Raw genomic sequence first — 17,914 nt, 5'->3', positions numbered from 1 at the left:
TTCCTTTGTGCAAGAAAGATTAAAGCCTTTGTCACTGTCCCTTACAACAGTAAACCCTTTGAACCCTGAAAATGCCACAGGTAATCCTGTGGACCCACACTGGCTGTTTGTCCTCTGCATTCCTCTCCATTGGCCTACATCATGATGTGCTCAGCCAGGAATCTTTTGTTCCAGTAGTTTGTAAACACATCCAGAGAATTCACTCTGTGTGTCACCCACTATCCCAGGCTATAATTTGTGTTGCTTCTGAAAGCAGAATATGTAGAAGGAGAGGCAAATCATTAAAAAAGTATAATTCTTCATAATTCTTGGAAAGAAATAATATATAAAATCATTTTGTTAAAAATATATATAAACGAAACACCTGGGATATTTAATAAATTGCCAGTTTTCATGTTAGAAATTGCATGGCAAAAATTCCATCATTCCCCTTTATTGTAATAACAAAAAACAAACTAATATGATTTCCATCTTTTAAAAAAATAGTGATTTTATCCAGTAGGCTATATCCAGACATATGTGATGGGGGCATAATAATGTAATGCATAACAGGAATTGCCCAATTAGCAAGGTTTTTTGTACCATTACTATAAAAAAAACAGGCATCTGTAAATACCATTAAGCTGCATTTAAGTATAAAAAATGTCTAAAGTAATAAGTTATGTGGCCTACGACAAAAGAGATCTTCCCCAATCAGCAAGTAACTGCCCAATATGATTGATAGCCAAATTTGACAAATCAAATAGAATCCAGTGAGGCACAAGCCAATCAAAACAGCCGTTTAAGTGATGGGGCGGGGCTAGTTTTTGGCCGAGTTAAGTCACGAGTCACGAGGGTTTATGTGCTCATTGTGGTTTAGCATACGGGCGAAATCGTGCGAGAGGTGAGTAAAACTTCACGAAAACATATTGGTCTTTCCAACAAGGAATTCTTTTGAATAAGAAATTATTCTGATTTTGGCACATTTTATACATATATTCGGACTCTGACTTGAGGAGCTACTGCGTGTTAGGTTTCAGGTTATGCTGCCATATGTTAGCTGACTAGCTCTTATACGTAACGTCAGTCATTTTACTAGTACGCAACGGCATTATTGCGTTGTTGGTTGTATAATTTTGCTCATGAGTGCTGTTTTATTTCAGATCCCCTGTATTGAGGGCGTCGTGAGATTTCTCTCCAGGGTTTATCACTCTGCTTCGCAAGGTGTAACCCAGTCAGGCACCGCCGTGCCGACCACTAACTACGTTAGCGTTTCCAACTAAACTGACAAACTCAAACCAGTAGTTCACCTCTTTTCAGGGCGACCAGCGGTGTGTTTATGTCTTTGTTTTGCGAAAACGGTGAGTACCTGGACGACAGGAGCTACGGATGGGAAAGGTACGTGGATTTTCGTTATTTCTAGTGTTTTTTTCCTCTCATGTGTAACTTACGCGAACACTCTCGCGATAGTTGGTTTGTTTAATCAGATCTATGTGTGCGCATCAGTTTATGTGTTGCATACTGCACCGAATAAAATGGCGTCCTTCTATGGTGTGACGCACTCTGCAGCATGGGTTTGCTCAGCAGAGGCCTGTTTGCTGTTTTATCCCATCATAAACTAAATGCTGCACCGAATTTGTCTAGAATGTCAGGCTCTGTACTTGGCCTCATACTGCCACTGTTTACTAACTAAATGGCAACTTATTTCAGCCTAGAGTTGTTTCTAAATAGTTACACAGGACATACATACCCCAATATCACTTTGACAGGTGGTCCTAGTAGATAACTAGTCAGTCTTATAGAGATTGGGCACACCTCGATTCATATGTCTGCTGTGTTTGATACCACTGGGGTAATGTTGCTAAACTGTGTGACGCTTGGTGTTTTCTGCTCTTAATCCTCATTCTCGGTTTTATTTCCCTTTCGCAGTGCTATAGTGCAGCTGACGGAACCTGTTTGGGGGGAACTTAGTCAACGAGCTCCAAGCCTGGAGCCTCAGTGGCCGTACCCTTTTCATGTCAGAGACAAAGTACTCTTGCAGTCGTTTATGTCATCCCCTCCTCTCCAAACAGAAGATACTAATAATTGCCAATTCAAGATCTTCTCGTCTTGCTGATAAACCATACGGGAAGCCAAAATGTCCATCAATGTCAACCGCAGCGTGTCGGACCAGTTCTACCGCTATAAAATGCCCCGTATCATTGCAAAGGTGGGTGTTAAAGGATGTGTTATTTATATTATTGTGTGTATATATATGCATGTTTGTATTGTGTGTGTGTATATATCTATCTATCTATCTAAACTATATTTCTATTTCTCACAGGTGGAAGGCAAGGGGAATGGAATTAAAACAGTCATAGTCAACATGGTTGATGTTGCTAAAGCTCTGAATAGGCCTCCGACATGTGAGCATTGAATTTAAAAGCTGTTTTACTTCAATTTTTATAAAGGGGCAATTCCACGCAAAAATGTCACATCCATAACGCCAACTAAATACCATAGCCATTTTTTTCATATAACATTAAATTGTAACCTCTGTTTAGATCCCACCAAATTCTTTGGTTGTGAGTTGGGAGCCCAAACCCAGTTCGATTCCAAGAATGACCGCTACATCGTCAATGGATCTCATGAGGCAAACAAACTGCAAGACATGCTAGATGGATTCATTCGCAAGTTTGTGCTGTGTCCTGAATGCGACAATCCTGAAACTGATTTGGTAAATACATTCTCCATTTTACCATGTACATTTAGACCTTTATAGTAAATAAAGATGCATAGATGAGTCATGGTCAGTGAGACTATTGATGAACAGGTGCATTCTAGACAAAAATGTGTGCCCTTGATGCCCAGTTGAACTGGATGCCCTTTTTGTTTGTATGGATGGATGTTGCTGAGTATGTAGGGTCTATGGGGTCACACATCTGGCTTTTATGTGTTGAGATTGTTTTGCAGGTGTACAGAGGAAAGTAGCTGTGTCATTAGCTGTATACAGGCTAACTTCAGTCTCTCATTGTTACATTTATTCAGTCTCTTGTTTTCAATTGCCAAAACTTACCAGCTAGCGCTGGGTGATATGGCAAAAAAATAAAATCCCGATTCACAATTTTATTTGTTTAATTAGTCAACTTAAAAATGTAGGCTAACTAATATATAATTCAAGTAACATTAACTTTATTAACCATCTAGTAGTTAAAGTTATATTCCAAGTGCACCACACCTGAAGTGATCAACCATAGTGTAAATGCAAAACGACGTGAGCGGTTAATCGGATGCTCCATGTGGTTGGGTAATTTTCTTCACTTAACTGTTATCATTGCTGAATTGTCAACTTGTCTAATTGTAATGTTTACCAACATTTTTATTCAAAACCACGATTATTTATTTTTAAAAAATAAAAAAATTGTGGCAAAACATTAAATTCGAATTAATCGGATAGCCCTACTACCAGCCATTCACAGCAGGGGTTTTGTCTTAAAGGGTTAGTTCTGAAATTTACTCGACCCTCATGCTGTTCCAAGCCATAAGACTTTCGTTCAAAGAATGCACAATCTGTTAGTGCACAGATCTGTCAAGAACATCTGACAGGGCAAGTTGCATTAAACTATATGCTTATTTTGTCCACATCAAATATGTTAAACCTAAGCTTGCTTGAAGCCACCAGGATGTTTTTGTTTTTTTGAGTTACAAGAAGCACATTTAATTTTCTGCACGAACCAATGAGGTTTGTTTTTGCACATCAAGCAAGTACAGTTGAGCTTCCGTTTACCATATTCAATGTGCTACATGTATGTGTGTTGATCAGTGTATATTTATGAATAAAAGCCTAAATTAAATCTCTTCCTCATTATTTATACAATGTCAATGACCTTTTTGAAGCGTCAATGTTTTGGTTGCAAGGACTTTGTATGGAGGGACAGAAATTCTTGTTTTATTTAAATTCTTCATTTTAGTTTTAAAAAAGTCTTATGGGTTTGGAGTGACATAAGACCGAGCAAATGACAAGTTTGATTATTAGATGAAATATTCAGTTGAGAACAAAATACTTCTACTTTGCTCTACTGATTTTCCTCTGCAGTGCAGTACTGTTTGACTTCCTGAGATTTTGCATAGTCTCAGCTGGCCTGGTTTCTGTTTCATGCGGCAGTCTGCCTTATAAACTGTCTGTAAGGTCATAAGAGACAACACAGGATAAATCCCTATGTCGATATACACACCTGTATACAGGGAAAAGCATAATTTTTTTATGGCAACAAAGCAGTCTTTGCAGGTTTCAAGTACATGAAGCTTTGTTTAGAAGTTGTGAGTTATTTGCCCCAGAGATTTCTCACTGGATTCATTGTTGTACAGATTGTTTATCAGTGTACCTTAAGTTGCTTCAAATGTTCTTGTCATTGTAGCACATTAATCCCAAGAAGCAGACCATTGGAAACTCCTGCAAGGCTTGTGGGTACCGAGGCATGCTGGACACTAGACACAAGCTCTGCACCTTCATTCTCAAGAATCCACCTGGTAAATACAGCTTTTAAAGAGATGGTGAATTGAGGTTTTGAATCCCCAGTGGTAAATGTGTTGATTATCTTCACCTTTAAATTATTCTTGCTTTCATTTTCTTACTTCCATAAACCTTTCATTTTCACATGAAACCAAAAGAAGGCCTTTTCAGTTTCTGAGTATTTGGGTTAACCTGATGTGTTTCAGTCTTAGTATCTGCTGTAATGGTGGTCAGAAAATTCAGACCCATTGCATGTTGATTCTGTGCATGAACTGAACTCTGTTGTTTCCTCTCTCTGGTCTTGTGGCAGAGAATGACAGTGGATCTGTGAAAAAAGAGAAGGAAAAGAAAAACCGAAAGAAAGACAAAGAGAATGGCTCAAGTGGTGGAGAGGCTGGGAACCATAATGACATAGATGCCCCTGATGCTGTGGTAAACGCTGCTTTGATAAACCACTTTCAGCCTAACCAGTGGAGGAAATGAGAAATGCTGGTGTTGAATGTGATTTTGATAATGGCAGGATGGGGATGATGATGATGAAGACTGGGCTGAGGAGACCACAGAGGAGGCCCAGCGCCGCAGAATGGAGGAGATCAGCGAGCACGCCAAGGGTCTCACGCTCACTGAAGACTTGGAAAAATCCCTGGAGGAGAGGGTCAACATATTTTACAACTTTGTAAAGGTGTTTGTCTTAAGATCTTATTGAATTTTTTAAAGAAAGATACTATTTATATATAGACACTGTCTTATTCAGCTCCAATCTTTTTGCTTCTGCTCTTCAGGAAAAGAAGGACAGTGGAGCGATTGACACTGCAGATAAAGAGGTCTTGGCTGAGGCTGAAAGGCTTGATGTAAAGGCCATGGGTCCTCTGATTCTGAGCGAGCTGCTCTTTGATGAGAACATCCGTGACCAGATCAAGAAGTACAAGCGTCACTTCCTCAGGGTACGTCCTGACATTTATTAGCATTTTTAACATTTAGAACAATGGTTCTCAAATCTTTGATTCCAAGTCCCCTCATTGTCCATAATATTTGAAAACCCAACATTGTAAATTAAGTTCCGGGGGTCACACTTTTACCCAATTAATTTACGTGTTTAAAAAAAATGGCAGTCAATTTAATACAATTTGTGGTCGACGATATATCGGCCTTTGCATTTTTTAAATATCTGCATCCATCGACCGATACGTTTTTCTGTTTGTCCAATGTGTCAGAAGGGGGACTTTTATATTGACGGTGCTAAGAGCGCCACACACCGCTCCCATTCTTCGTCATCATTAGTTTACGATCTCTGTTTAACAGTTCTGTCTAATACGTTATTAGATAGAAATATTAAACAAAGTAAATGGTATACCAAATAGTATAGCATTTGCTTTTATATTATTAGTAATCTAAAAACAAACACTATATAATACGTTGTCATTTACCGTCAGCGTTCGGAAATCTTTGACCATCTAATAAACATTGCTTTTCACAAACCATACTGACTTTGTCAAATCCAGCAGTGAACAGCTTCATCTGAAGTGTACATTTGTTGCCTGCATGAACCTGCATAATTTTAAAATTGGCTACCTAATATATCCATGTAGTCCAAGATAATGGAAAACCCTGGTTGTTGTAATTTAAAAAAGGAGTGAATTATCTGGATTTTTATTTTCTTAATCTCTCAAATGCTATTAGTTGCACATCAAGAAGTCTTTCCATATTTCTTTTGTTAAATAACAGTCATACTGAAATGTTGATGAACTATAGTAAATATAAGAAGTTGACATTTCTACCCACAGTTCTGCCACAACAATAAGAAAGCTCAGAAGTATCTGCTGGGTGGGTTTGAGTGCCTTGTGAAGCTGCATCAGACTCAGCTCTTACCCAGAGTCCCCATTATACTCAAAGACCTGTATGATGCAGACCTGCTGGAGGAAGATGTCATACTTGCATGGGCTGAAAAGGTAACCTACCATCAAAACACTTGACATTCTAGAATCTGTCATGATCAGATGCCAAACATCGATCTCAGTTGTTTACATGCATGAAACCATATGTAAATGTAGCCATAGACAGAAGGATGATGTGGTCAGTTGCCAGGAAACCCTTGAAGGATCTGTCATTTTAGCCTGAATGTCTGAGGGGGTTGTAATATGGTAACGTCTGTGACCTGAATGCAATCATACTTGACTAGTCCAGTGTTTAAGGGTGTTCCGATTGGATTTTTGAAGCCGATTGTCGATCACAAGAAGCATAAAAAAAAGAAAAGAATTCTCACCTAAATGTTTGATCATGCTGTGCATTTGTTTTTACAATGGGGCAATTTTGTTGCACAATAACTTACACAGCACAAGCCTGATTTCACGAGTTGAATTCACAAAATAGACAAGTAAACAGTTTGTTAAAAAATAAGAACTGAACTATTTACAAGCAATATCACAAATAAATTAAATAGCACGTCTTTTAGGTTGGTCAGTATGAGATCTGCAAATTGAGAGATCACCATTTGTGATCTATCGGAGCACCCCTACCAGTAGGGTTTGGTATCGTTTAGGTTACCGGTGCCTGAACTGATACTTAAAAAAAGAGCCTCAATACGATGGTGAATGACTTTTTTTTTTATTAAAAAAAATTAAAATAATTCTTTAAATTGATATATATATATATATATATATATATATATATATATATATATATATATATATATATATATATATATATATTTATATTTATTTTTATTTTTTATTTTTTTAGTATACTTATATAAATATAAGTAAATACAATACATAAATACAAAACACAACAAATTTACATACATTCACAATAAAACCTAAGCCACCTAACCCAACTACAATAATTTCACACTAAGTTAAAGTACTAATAAAAGCAAAGTAGTCTGTATTCTTGTTATGCTACAAATCAGCTTTAAATTTCAGCAGAAATATGACCATTTTTTACCTTCACTGGCAAAATATGAGACCTCTCCTGACTTATTGCATGTTCTGCACAAGGTCGTTATTTTATAGCACATCACCTTAAACGCCGTGATGCGAAACCCCTCGTGGAAGAAAAACGCCGTCATGTTAGCAACTGACAATGAGCGCTCATCAGGATCAACTGAATGCTGGATTTTTAAAAGTATGTGAAATTCGCAGCTCTATTGTTGCAGTAAACTTGCACAACGTTCTTCAATGAATAATTTATTAGATGTACGCTGGTCCGTTACTACCGTCCTTGGCTGATATTTTTTATTCAATACATGTAAGTGAATGTGTTTTGTCATTTAAGAAACCTTGATTATGATTCATGTTAGTTGATCTATAACGCACCATGTTAGTAGTACGCACCGCAATTCAGAGAATTGTCTGTCAGGTTTACAAGTCAATTCATCCACTTCTCCCGAAATACATGAAAGCAAGTGACTAGTGAAGTGTGAGACGAATCGAGTACATTTTATAGTTATCTACACAATGTGTATCTAGCGCGTCATCAATATAATCAAAATAATTATTGCCGCTTCATGGACATCAGTGTGTATTTTACAAAGTATAAATGTATTGTTTTGCTAGTACTTGTGTATTTAAATGTCTAAACCTAAAAAAACCTTATGTTGTGGAAAACACTGAATAGTTGTTATATGACAGCACTGAGCGCATCTGGCTCAGTGACAGCCAACGCGCGAACGCAGATTTGAATTTAGAAGTTGATGATCACGCGATCTGAACGTTCTAGTCACACCAGTGTGAATGATCGTACACGTCAAAGGGTTAATTAGCGATCACTTGTGGTGATTAGGGGCATGGTTTTGTGTTAGGCACTAGGCATGTTTTTTGTGCACTTCTATTTCCTGTCGCTGTTTGTGCTCTTTTATTGTACATGACAGTGTAAACAGCCCAATAACCCTTTATTTAAAGGCTTAATTTATGTTCTGTAGGCCGGTCCGTTGCATTACGATTGAAAGCAGTATCAATAATGTCAAAAATGTGATGTGCAGTCAAGTTTGTGTGTATGCTGTATAAATGAGTGTTCTCACCGATACACTTGTGATTCGCAGAGTTTTGACGAGTTTTATAGACTTGATATTGTTTCTTATTCAAAAGTGGTGAAAAACAAACAAACAAAAAAACCAGCACCCCCAACCTAAAATATCTACCCGCGCCCCTGGTGGTGGTGATGATGATGCTTCTTGCGTCTGTTTTGGAGAACCAGAGGGCAAATATTTGAACCAACATCTGAGGCATTTAAGTGGCCCCGAAATCTGCGTTTTGATTCGGTCCGGTTCCATATTGGTACCGGGTTTCGGTACCCAACCCTACCTACCAGTATTCATGAGTTTAAACCTGTTTGTGATGTTTTGCTGTAGGTGTCTAAGAAGTATGTCTCTAAAGAGTTGGCTAAAGAGATTCATGCCAAGGCAGAGCCCTTCGTTAAGTGGCTCAAAGAGGCAGAGGAGGAGAGTGAGGGCAGTGAGGAAGAGGAAGATGATGATGAGGACAATGTTGAGGTAAAAAAAAAAAGCCACATTATCACACCAACCTTCATAACCAGGGTTTTCAGATTTTTTTTTTTTTGTTGTTGTTTTTTAGTAAGATTGTTATGCAAAATGTGATGCTTGTCAGTTACTCGCTTAACATTGTTGGATAGCACAGAATTTGCTCAAATTTCCCTTTTCCCTAGGTGGTGTATTCCTCATCTGCCCGAGAGCTAAAAATGGAGACTAAAAAACCTGAGAAGTCAGAACATGAGGAGGAGGACATTGATATTGATGCCATTTAAAGAAATAACCAAAAAGCTTAATTTGCCTCTTCCATATTGCTCAGCTTCTTTTTGTCAGACGCATGCCTTTTCACCTCCTTTGGCCTTTTCTTCAGCTCCAGGCCTAGGTTAGCGATCTGCTGAAAGCAACTTATTTTAGTCTTCTCACCAGCTCTACTGATGAATTGTTGCTTTTGTTTGTATGCATGAGTTTCTTAGAATCTAGAGCATAAAATGCACACAAGTTCCCCTTGTATTTTTGCAACTATTAAAGATTTGCCTGTGAATTCCACCATGTTTCTAGTTGTTTTTGACACTACTAATTTTCATATTTTTAAATTCATAATTATATATCCCATTCAAAAGTTTAGATTAAGTCACAAGAAATACTTATGCTGCAAGGACATTTAAATTGATCGAAAGTAACCGTGACAATTTCTGGTAATACAAAAGATTTCTATTACAAATAAAGACTGTTCTCTTGAACTTTCTATTTGTTTCCACAAAAATAAATGATTGAGCATCAAATCGGCATATTAGAGTGATTCTGAAGGATCATGAGACACTGAAGAGTGGAGTAATGATGCTGAAAATTCAGCTTTGTCATCACTGAAATAACTTATACATTTTTAACAATATTAAGGTTTTTAAACTGTAATATTGTATTTTTGATCAAATAAATGCAGTCTTTGTGAGCAGCATAAAATTAAATTCTGGCTGGGTATGTTTCTGAATTTAAGGTGATGGTCTTATAGAGCTACATTTTTGATCATCGGTATAGAGTCTACTGCAGCCTTTTCTGGCCAGAAGCTACTGACCAGAAGGGTCACTGAATAACATTAAACCACAATTGAGCCATCACTTTGTTGTACACTGGTCTTTCACAATGTGAAAAAGTTATAAAGATAATCACTGTTGGGGAAATGGGTTGAGACTGCTAATAAGAACTCAGGAGTTTCCAAATTAGGCATTAATTTACCTTTATTGTTGCACATTTAAAGTCATGTTTTAGTTATGGGACTTTTTTGACGGGTCCAAATCAAGTCAGACAGTAGGCCATAAAAGACGAATCCAGGAAATCATAGAAATGCTTAACACAAAACACAATAGTTTCTGCACACATCCATATAGAAAGTCATAATTTCCTCAATAGAAACAATCCTAACATTCTGCAAGCAGCTAACTACGACTATTTCAGCAACATATTTCAAAGAGCATAAATACTTAATTTCCCTTTAATCTTTACACCAGTAGAAGACAATCACAGTGTTTTGCCCCACACAGGGCTTTCTGTTAAATGCTATTTTCAAAAAGTACAAAATACATTAACGCAGGAACTATATAATTACTATGTCAATCAAAAGGATTTTGGCACCGAAACCCCTACCCCTTTGTATATAAATTTTGGATGGTATTACATTGTGCAAAACGCAGATAAGCTAAAACTTTCCACTAGTCTAATATTTCATCTCTATATCCTGATTAGCTTACATTGATCTTAGTGCAACACGGAGGTAGTTTGACAACTACCGGCTTCTTTTCATTAACACTAACATTAATCTGCCAAATTAAACAACTGCATTTAACAAATTAACAAACAAAACTACAATGGGTGTGTGAGAATAAACAAAAAATTCAAAAAGCAACTGCTACTAATGTCCCTTAATTTTTTTTCTTCAAAATCTTAACTATCCATAACATTCCATTAAAAGAATATTCCATGTTCAATACAAGTTAAACTCAAACGACAGCATTTGTGGCATAATGTTGATTAACAGGTAAATGTTGAACTTGTTTTCATGTGTGTGTGTAATATAGCTGTTTGTGAATGTAAAAAGTCTGCAAAGTTTTAAAGATCAAAGTGCACGACAAATAAAGTTCTCTTCTAAAGAAAAACAAAAAAAAAGAAATTCTGAACTGCCGAAACGAGTTGTCAGCTATTCCAATAGGTTTGTAACAAATTTGCACAATGGCAGGCTATGGTTACAGGCTACAGCTCCATTGGCTGCCCGTGAACAAAGTCTACTTTGACCCTCAAACACAGTAGTAGTAGCTGAGGCATGGAAGAGTTTGATTTGTGTTGTCGACATGTTGGGAAGATGCTGTTTTCAGCGCTGTGAAATCCAAAAATCCACTTTGCATGCACTTCCAAGGAATCAAGGTGGAATTGTTACGGAAAAAAACAGTGGCATCGATACTGTACAATTCACTGTGTATCAAGCGCTTTCAGGAGCTGAATTTCAAATATGGTAATGGCCGCTTCGTTTCCGACACACACTGTAAGCCGTAGACCAATCACAACAGACTCGGCCACCTGACCAATAAGTGCAGAGTAGGCTCATGGAAAGGAGACTGTTGAGACAGTTTTCAACACAGAAGTAAATTTTACTTCTGATAAAATGTGCATATTATTTGAGCTGTGAAGCTGTTTAAATGTTTTTAACAGTAATTTTAATTTTCTAAACTATTGAAATAGTGAGTATTTTAATGTTTACAGATTGGTTTACTTCCATTTTAAGTACCTCACTGTGTCCCAGATTGCTTTTTTTATTTATTTTTTAAGAAAAGGAGGAACAATTTGAAAAAAATGTCTGTAATAATCATCATTATGCCACAAATGCTATCGATTTAAACCCACACTGAACCCTGAATATACATTTAATGCAAATTCAAGAGAATAGGGCAAATCTCTCTCTTATTAAATAAATATCAGCTTCAAATTGAAAGGAAAAGCATGGGGATGCTAGCCATTTTCTTCATATACTAGATTTTAGATGACAAGATTAAAGGTATCACTGACAGCTTCACCAGAAGAGGGCACTATTGGCTTGGTCAGCTATGATTTTGATCATTTTTGTCACCACCTTTTTCCACCGTAGCATCGTTCCCCATATTGCTTTTGGTATATTTGGCTTTGGCATGGTACCGTGAATGTTGATCGCTTTTGAATTCGAGCGACCATGCTAACTGCTTAAAAAGTGTTATCGGAATTATTTTAGACTGAAATGAGATCTGTGGCACTGGATGAAAAATTCAGTGCTGCATACTTTAAGAAGCTCACATGAGAAAAGTGACGTGTTTGAGCCTACAGTAAGGGTTGTGTTATCTCACTATTGGACAGATGCAGTGGCGGTAGCTGCCTTTGTGTCACCTGCTGCACAAAGATAAAGAGAAACCCGATCACGAGTGCGGTGCCGAAGATGGATCCCACAGCCCAGGCGTAGGAAGTCTCTCTGGGCACGGGCGGCACCACTGGTTTTGGGGTTGACGTCTCCACTAAGAGATCCTGCACGCTTGACAAAGAGCCATTGTTGGGCAAGGGCTTGAGACCAAGAATGCTGCACATGAGAGGATAGAGGTCGACGGAGCGCATGGACGCCTTTGTGTAGTCTTGGCGGAAAGCGGGTCCGCGGGCGACGAACACAGGTTGCATGCTGGGAAGGCTGTTGTTGTAACCATGGTTTCCCACTGCAAATCAAACACATGATCATTAAATAACAGCAAAGGTATCTCAAGATATTGATAAGCAAGCACATCAGCGACATTAATGTGTTATCGCATGTGTTCGTTGTGCTTGAATTACGAATAAAATAAAAATACGCACACATAAGAGATCCATTTCTGTTCTGCATGACCGTCCATCCCTCTTTGACCTCTATGATCAGAGGCATGATCCTGGCATTGTGTCTGTAGTGGTAATGATCTGGAATCTCCTCCTTTTTATACACAGCCATGTTAGGGTTGGCATTCTTCAACGAGCTGTAGACCTCTTCAAGTTTGCCTGGGTTAAGAGGAGGATAACACTCAAATACTGTTCACACAGAATGTGTTTTTCATAGCGAGCTAGACAGACGTGTTTAACCGTTGCGCTCGCGTCTTTTGCAGCATCTCGTGCATGACGCGCTTTTCTAAAAATGTGGTGCTAAAGATAAAACAAGTTTAGTGTTTTTCCAGACCTTGCATTTCTTTTCACTCCTCTGACCTCCGTCTCGCGTTTTTAACAGCAAAAACACGTTTTGTGTGAATGTGTCACCAATTATAGCAACATATTATTTCATTGATGATTGGGTGTTTCTTAGATTACAGGTACTTTTGACAATTTACAAATAAAATCTCTTAAATTTGTCCACTAATAATATCTTATAGTGTATAAATCATGAGGTAATTGTCTTGTTTCTGAAAGTCATGAACATTTCCACCAAATCTCAAATGATGTGTTGTGTTTAACAGCATTCTTTGGTGAAAAGGACGGTGATGGAAATGAACATTTTTTAAATAAAATAACCGTCTCTTTTGTCATGCCACGGTTAAAGGAGAACTCCGGTCAATTTTAATTCATTGAGCTCATTTTTTTGTAAATTTGGAGTGCTGTCAGTACAGAGAACAACGACAAAAATCGGTGTTGCCCACACCGTGTTATCCTCTTTTTAAAATTTGCACCCTGTTGACTTCAATGGGGCAAGTTTTAAACCTGATTTTAGCCTCTTAACATCTTTGATGTGTCATTACAAGTGCCCAGCCATGTGAGTGATTCCTTCAGAGTGAACACGGTGAATCTGACTGCAGTAGATGTGAAAGATATGAATAAAAGTGATGTTATTTCAGCCAGCGCACATACCTGTATTTACATCCTGTTTTCGGTCGAAGTCCACAGTAGTCGATTGTCGAGTTCGGGCGCATGATCGTACGTACTAAACCTATGCGCATGAACTCGACAATCGACTACTGTGGACTTCAACCGAAAACAGGATGTAAATACAGGTATGTGCGCTGGCTGAAATAACATCACTTTTATTCATATCTTTCACATCTACTGCAGTCAGATTCACCGTGTTCACTCTGAAGGAATCACTCACATTGGCTGGGCACTTGTAATGACACATCAAGGATGTTAAGAGGCTAAAAGCAGGTTTAAAACTTGCCCCATTGAAGTCAACAGGGTGCAAATTTTAAAAAGAGGATAACACAGTGTTAGGCAACACCGATTTTTGTCGTTGTTCTCTGTACTGACAGCACTCCAAATTTACAAAAAAATGAGCTCAATGAATTAAAATTGACCGGAGTTCTTTAATTTCGATTTTGATGTATCCTAAATACACAATAATACTATTTGCATTTTTGCCTCGCCTGAAGTACATTCTTATTGGAAATTGTAAAAAAATATTTTGCTCACAAATTATATTTGTACTGCTTTTGACCAGGATGTGGTCTTCATATTACAAAAGGAAAAAAAGATGAAATCTATTAGTTTGAATACAAACCGTAGACAAAGAAAGAGCCTAAAGTGGAAGAAACACCTGATTGCATTAATAGTGCAAAAAACAATAACAAATGCTTTGTTTTCATTCTTACCTTCTTTCGGCAAAATACCAACTACAGGACTCTTGTCTATCCACGTGTAAAGATCTCGGCTGACGTAGGTGTCCAGCTCAATAATCTTATCATGTGATAACTGAGTCATTCCATGATCACTTGTAACAATGAGATTGACTTTATCATAAAGCTCAGCGGCTTTGAGCTTGTCCCTGAGGAATCCCAACTTCTCATCGATGTCTGCTATGACTGCATCCATTTGTGAACTCTCCGGCCCCAAGTTATGCCCGCTCTCGTCTGGCTCCTCCCAGTATAAGACACCAAAATTGATGGCCTTCGGCCCTGAGAACCAATCAATGAGTTTCTCGACTCTGGTCTCAAAGGGTACTGACGCATTATAACTCAAGTAATGTGTTGGGTACGTTCCACCAATTGCTACATCTGATCCAGGCCACATGGCAGCTCCGCTCTTCCTGCCAGCCTTTTGATTGGTCACCCACAACGGCACGGCCTCCTCCCACCACCATGCATCGTACACTGAAGGTCCCTCCATGGAAAACGACTGGTTGTGAATGGGGTCGTACATTTCGTTAGCAATGATGCCGTGGGATTCGGCGTGTAATCCTGTCACTAAGGTGTAGTGGTTCGGGTAGGTCTTGGTGATGTAGGTGTTCTCCACTTTCTCCACCTGCACACCCTCATCCATCAGGGCACGAAAATTGGGCGTGGGTACTCGGTTCACATAGTCCCAGCGGAAGCCATCAAAGGACACCAGTAGCAGCTGGCTTTGCTCTTCTTGCTGGGAGCTTGATGTCTGTAGCAGTACTAATAAGCAACTAAGGAAGCAGCTCTGGTATGGCATGATGCAAGTTTTCTATGAAAGGGAGACCTAGAAAAACAAATTCATTGTATAGACATGAATGGGGAATGAAAGAAAGTTTGGACCATTAACAACATTCATATGATCATTCTGATAAAGGTCAATATTCTGGTTAAACATGTATCAGTTATTGGAATTCCTATTGCATACATCAGTGTTTTCAACCCTGCTCCTGAAGGACCCCCAACACTGCACGTTTTCTTTGTCTCCCTAATCAAACACACCTGATGCAATTCATCAGCTCATTAACCCATGTGATAATGAGCTGATGAATTGAATCAGGTGTGTTTGATTAGGGAGACAAAGAAAACGTGCAGTGTTGGGGGTCCTTCAGGAGTAGGGTTGAAGAACACTGGCATACATTCACCAGCATATTGCTAATAAGACGTGCATTATAATTTCTGGAAATTGCTTGGAAGATGCTCTTGCCATTTACTATGCTAAAAGAATAACATAGAACATAGAATAACAACTTAATCAATTTAAATAATCACATTGATGTCCTTAACAATAACTTACAAGAGCCAGATATTTTACAACATGTTGGCTATAAAAGTTCAATGTTTATAAAATATTAGTATACAATCATACAAAAATGTTTTTTTTTTTTTTTTTCTCAACATCTTGACTTTTCAGAAATGTCAGTATCTAATATCACCCAGAACTATCTTTGTTTGGACATGCAAATATATGAATTAATGTTAGGTTATGGTGGATATTCTGATGTTTACTTACCAGAATATTGACTTAATCGTAATCTGATTATGTTATATATATATATATATATATATATAGCTGTAAAAGGTGAATGCAGCTTTGTGAAAGATCATAATGGAAATCTTAAAATATCGGTACTCAGAGAAAACAAAATTTATATATATATATATATATATATATATATATATATATATATATATATATATAAAACCAATCAACGACTGACACATTGTTGAAATTTTAAAAAAAAATCCCTTTAGATGACTCTGTCTTCAAAACAATGCAATCGGTCGCGCGCTGTGTCATGAATGGCACTGCATGTATGTACGGTTATGCATGTCATATTCGGTCATGAAAGTGCAGCCTACTTTCAGAGCGCCTGCTCAGTTAACAGGTGCATTTCTCAATACATAATGTAACAACTAAATGGAAACATTTCGGTATATAAACGCTCTAACAGGTCAAAACGGATGTCAAATATAGCCTACCGAAATAATTCAATTGTATAGTGCGTCACTAGAAATGGAACATCATGACATCATACACAATGCAGCGCATTTCAGCCGCCTGTAACGTTAATGCTGCTCGCTCGATTCACTCTCATCCTTTAAAAAAAAAATCAACAAAATTGTTGGGTTCTTTCACATCAACCTAACTGACCAGTGTGCTTCTCCGTTAAACGGCAGCTGCTGTTAACGAACGGGAAACCGTAGCTCAAGTGAGCGCAGTGCATGCTATGACAACTCTTTATGTCATTACGCTACATCGCGAAAATGTCTCCGATATAATGCATCTTCACAGTTACAACCAGTAAATTTAAAATTAAACACATATATATAACCTGAGGTAATACAAGCAACCGTTCAGCTTACCGTGTGTGTGGGGAATATTTGGCACTGCAAAAAAATAAACACAGTCACTGAGTCACAGGGTCGATCACAGGAAGCTCCGCCTATTTTTCGCTCTCCATCTCATTAGAGAATATGTTACGGAAAAATCATTAGCGAAACTCTAACAACACTATTCATTTTATTTTCATTTACAAGTAGTGTGTATATAGGCTACATATGGCAACCCTAAATGCCAGACGTAAATGCCAATAAAATATCTGCTGTTATTCCGAATAGCTTTTTGTTTTGTGCAGGTACTATTTTTAACCAGGACTTCTTCAGGGGGGATTAAGTTTAAAATACGAATTTTTAGGCGAATTTTCTTTAACGTCCCGGCCTTGCAGTCGCCGCAGAGTTAAGCCTACCTGTGTTTGTAATATATAAAATATTAATAAAGTATTATGTTTTGTCAAATGTGAACAAAAGCGCTAGAGTAGACGTTATAAATTATGGTTAGCTCCTCCTAAGAACAATTTCTGTTTGCGAGGGTTTACCATCACATTCTGACTAATGTGTTTAACGATAGGCTGTAAAAGTACATAGTCAGGCTACATAGGCTATAGCTATGTAAAAACGAATAGCCCTATACTGTAAGTTTCATTATCAACATTCTCCACCAGAGGTCACACAAACATAATAAATAGTCAAGTCATCAATATAGCCCAATTGCCTACCCAATATATAATGCATTCATGGTCTTCTTGGATAATAATGGTCTACTTTTCTGTTTTCTACCTTTTTTAAGAACTGAAATAGCTACACAAAACAACGCGCATTCCCACATTGGCCAACTCTGTGAAATTCTATACAAATATTTATGATTAAAATGCTGAATTAGATGTAAAATTGGGCTTTAAAAATGTTTGATAGCTTATTATGATATTTCCACAGGATTCCTATTGT

General features: G+C 37.8%; 2 protein-coding genes across 3 annotated transcripts; one reads left to right on the top strand and one right to left on the bottom strand.

Annotated features, from left to right (window-relative positions):
- The first annotated feature begins 787 nt into the window (after positions 1-787).
- eif5 (eukaryotic translation initiation factor 5) lies at positions 788-9,503 on the top strand. The gene is made up of 12 exons (XM_079888394.1): positions 788-883; positions 1,143-1,377; positions 1,909-2,188; positions 2,303-2,384; positions 2,523-2,695; positions 4,377-4,488; positions 4,782-4,903; positions 4,992-5,153; positions 5,254-5,415; positions 6,256-6,420; positions 8,820-8,960; positions 9,134-9,503. Exons 3-12 carry the CDS (start codon positions 2,117-2,119, stop codon positions 9,230-9,232), a joined length of 1,290 nt encoding a protein of 429 aa, XP_079744520.1. The 5' UTR covers positions 788-883; positions 1,143-1,377; positions 1,909-2,116; the 3' UTR covers positions 9,233-9,503.
- On the bottom strand, positions 9,423-17,068 carry enpp5 (ectonucleotide pyrophosphatase/phosphodiesterase 5). 2 transcript variants are annotated; one of them, XM_079888392.1, is made up of 4 exons: positions 16,994-17,068; positions 14,564-15,413; positions 12,816-12,992; positions 9,423-12,679 (listed from the first exon to the last, which is right to left on the bottom strand). In XM_079888392.1, exons 2-4 carry the CDS (start codon positions 15,384-15,386, stop codon positions 12,297-12,299), a joined length of 1,383 nt encoding a protein of 460 aa, XP_079744518.1. In that variant the 5' UTR covers positions 15,387-15,413; positions 16,994-17,068; the 3' UTR covers positions 9,423-12,296. The 2 variants fall into 2 exon arrangements, with proteins under 2 accessions (XP_079744518.1, XP_079744519.1); XM_079888393.1 differs by lacking the exon at positions 16,994-17,068 and adding an exon at positions 15,555-15,608.
- Between the last annotated feature and the right edge of the window lie 846 nt (positions 17,069-17,914).

The sequence above is a fragment of the Squalius cephalus genome (genome assembly GCF_949319135.1).
Source record: "Squalius cephalus genome assembly, chromosome: 12".
Taxonomy (NCBI): Eukaryota; Metazoa; Chordata; class Actinopteri; order Cypriniformes; family Leuciscidae; genus Squalius; species Squalius cephalus.
This window is presented reverse-complemented; position numbering and strand designations above follow the sequence as displayed.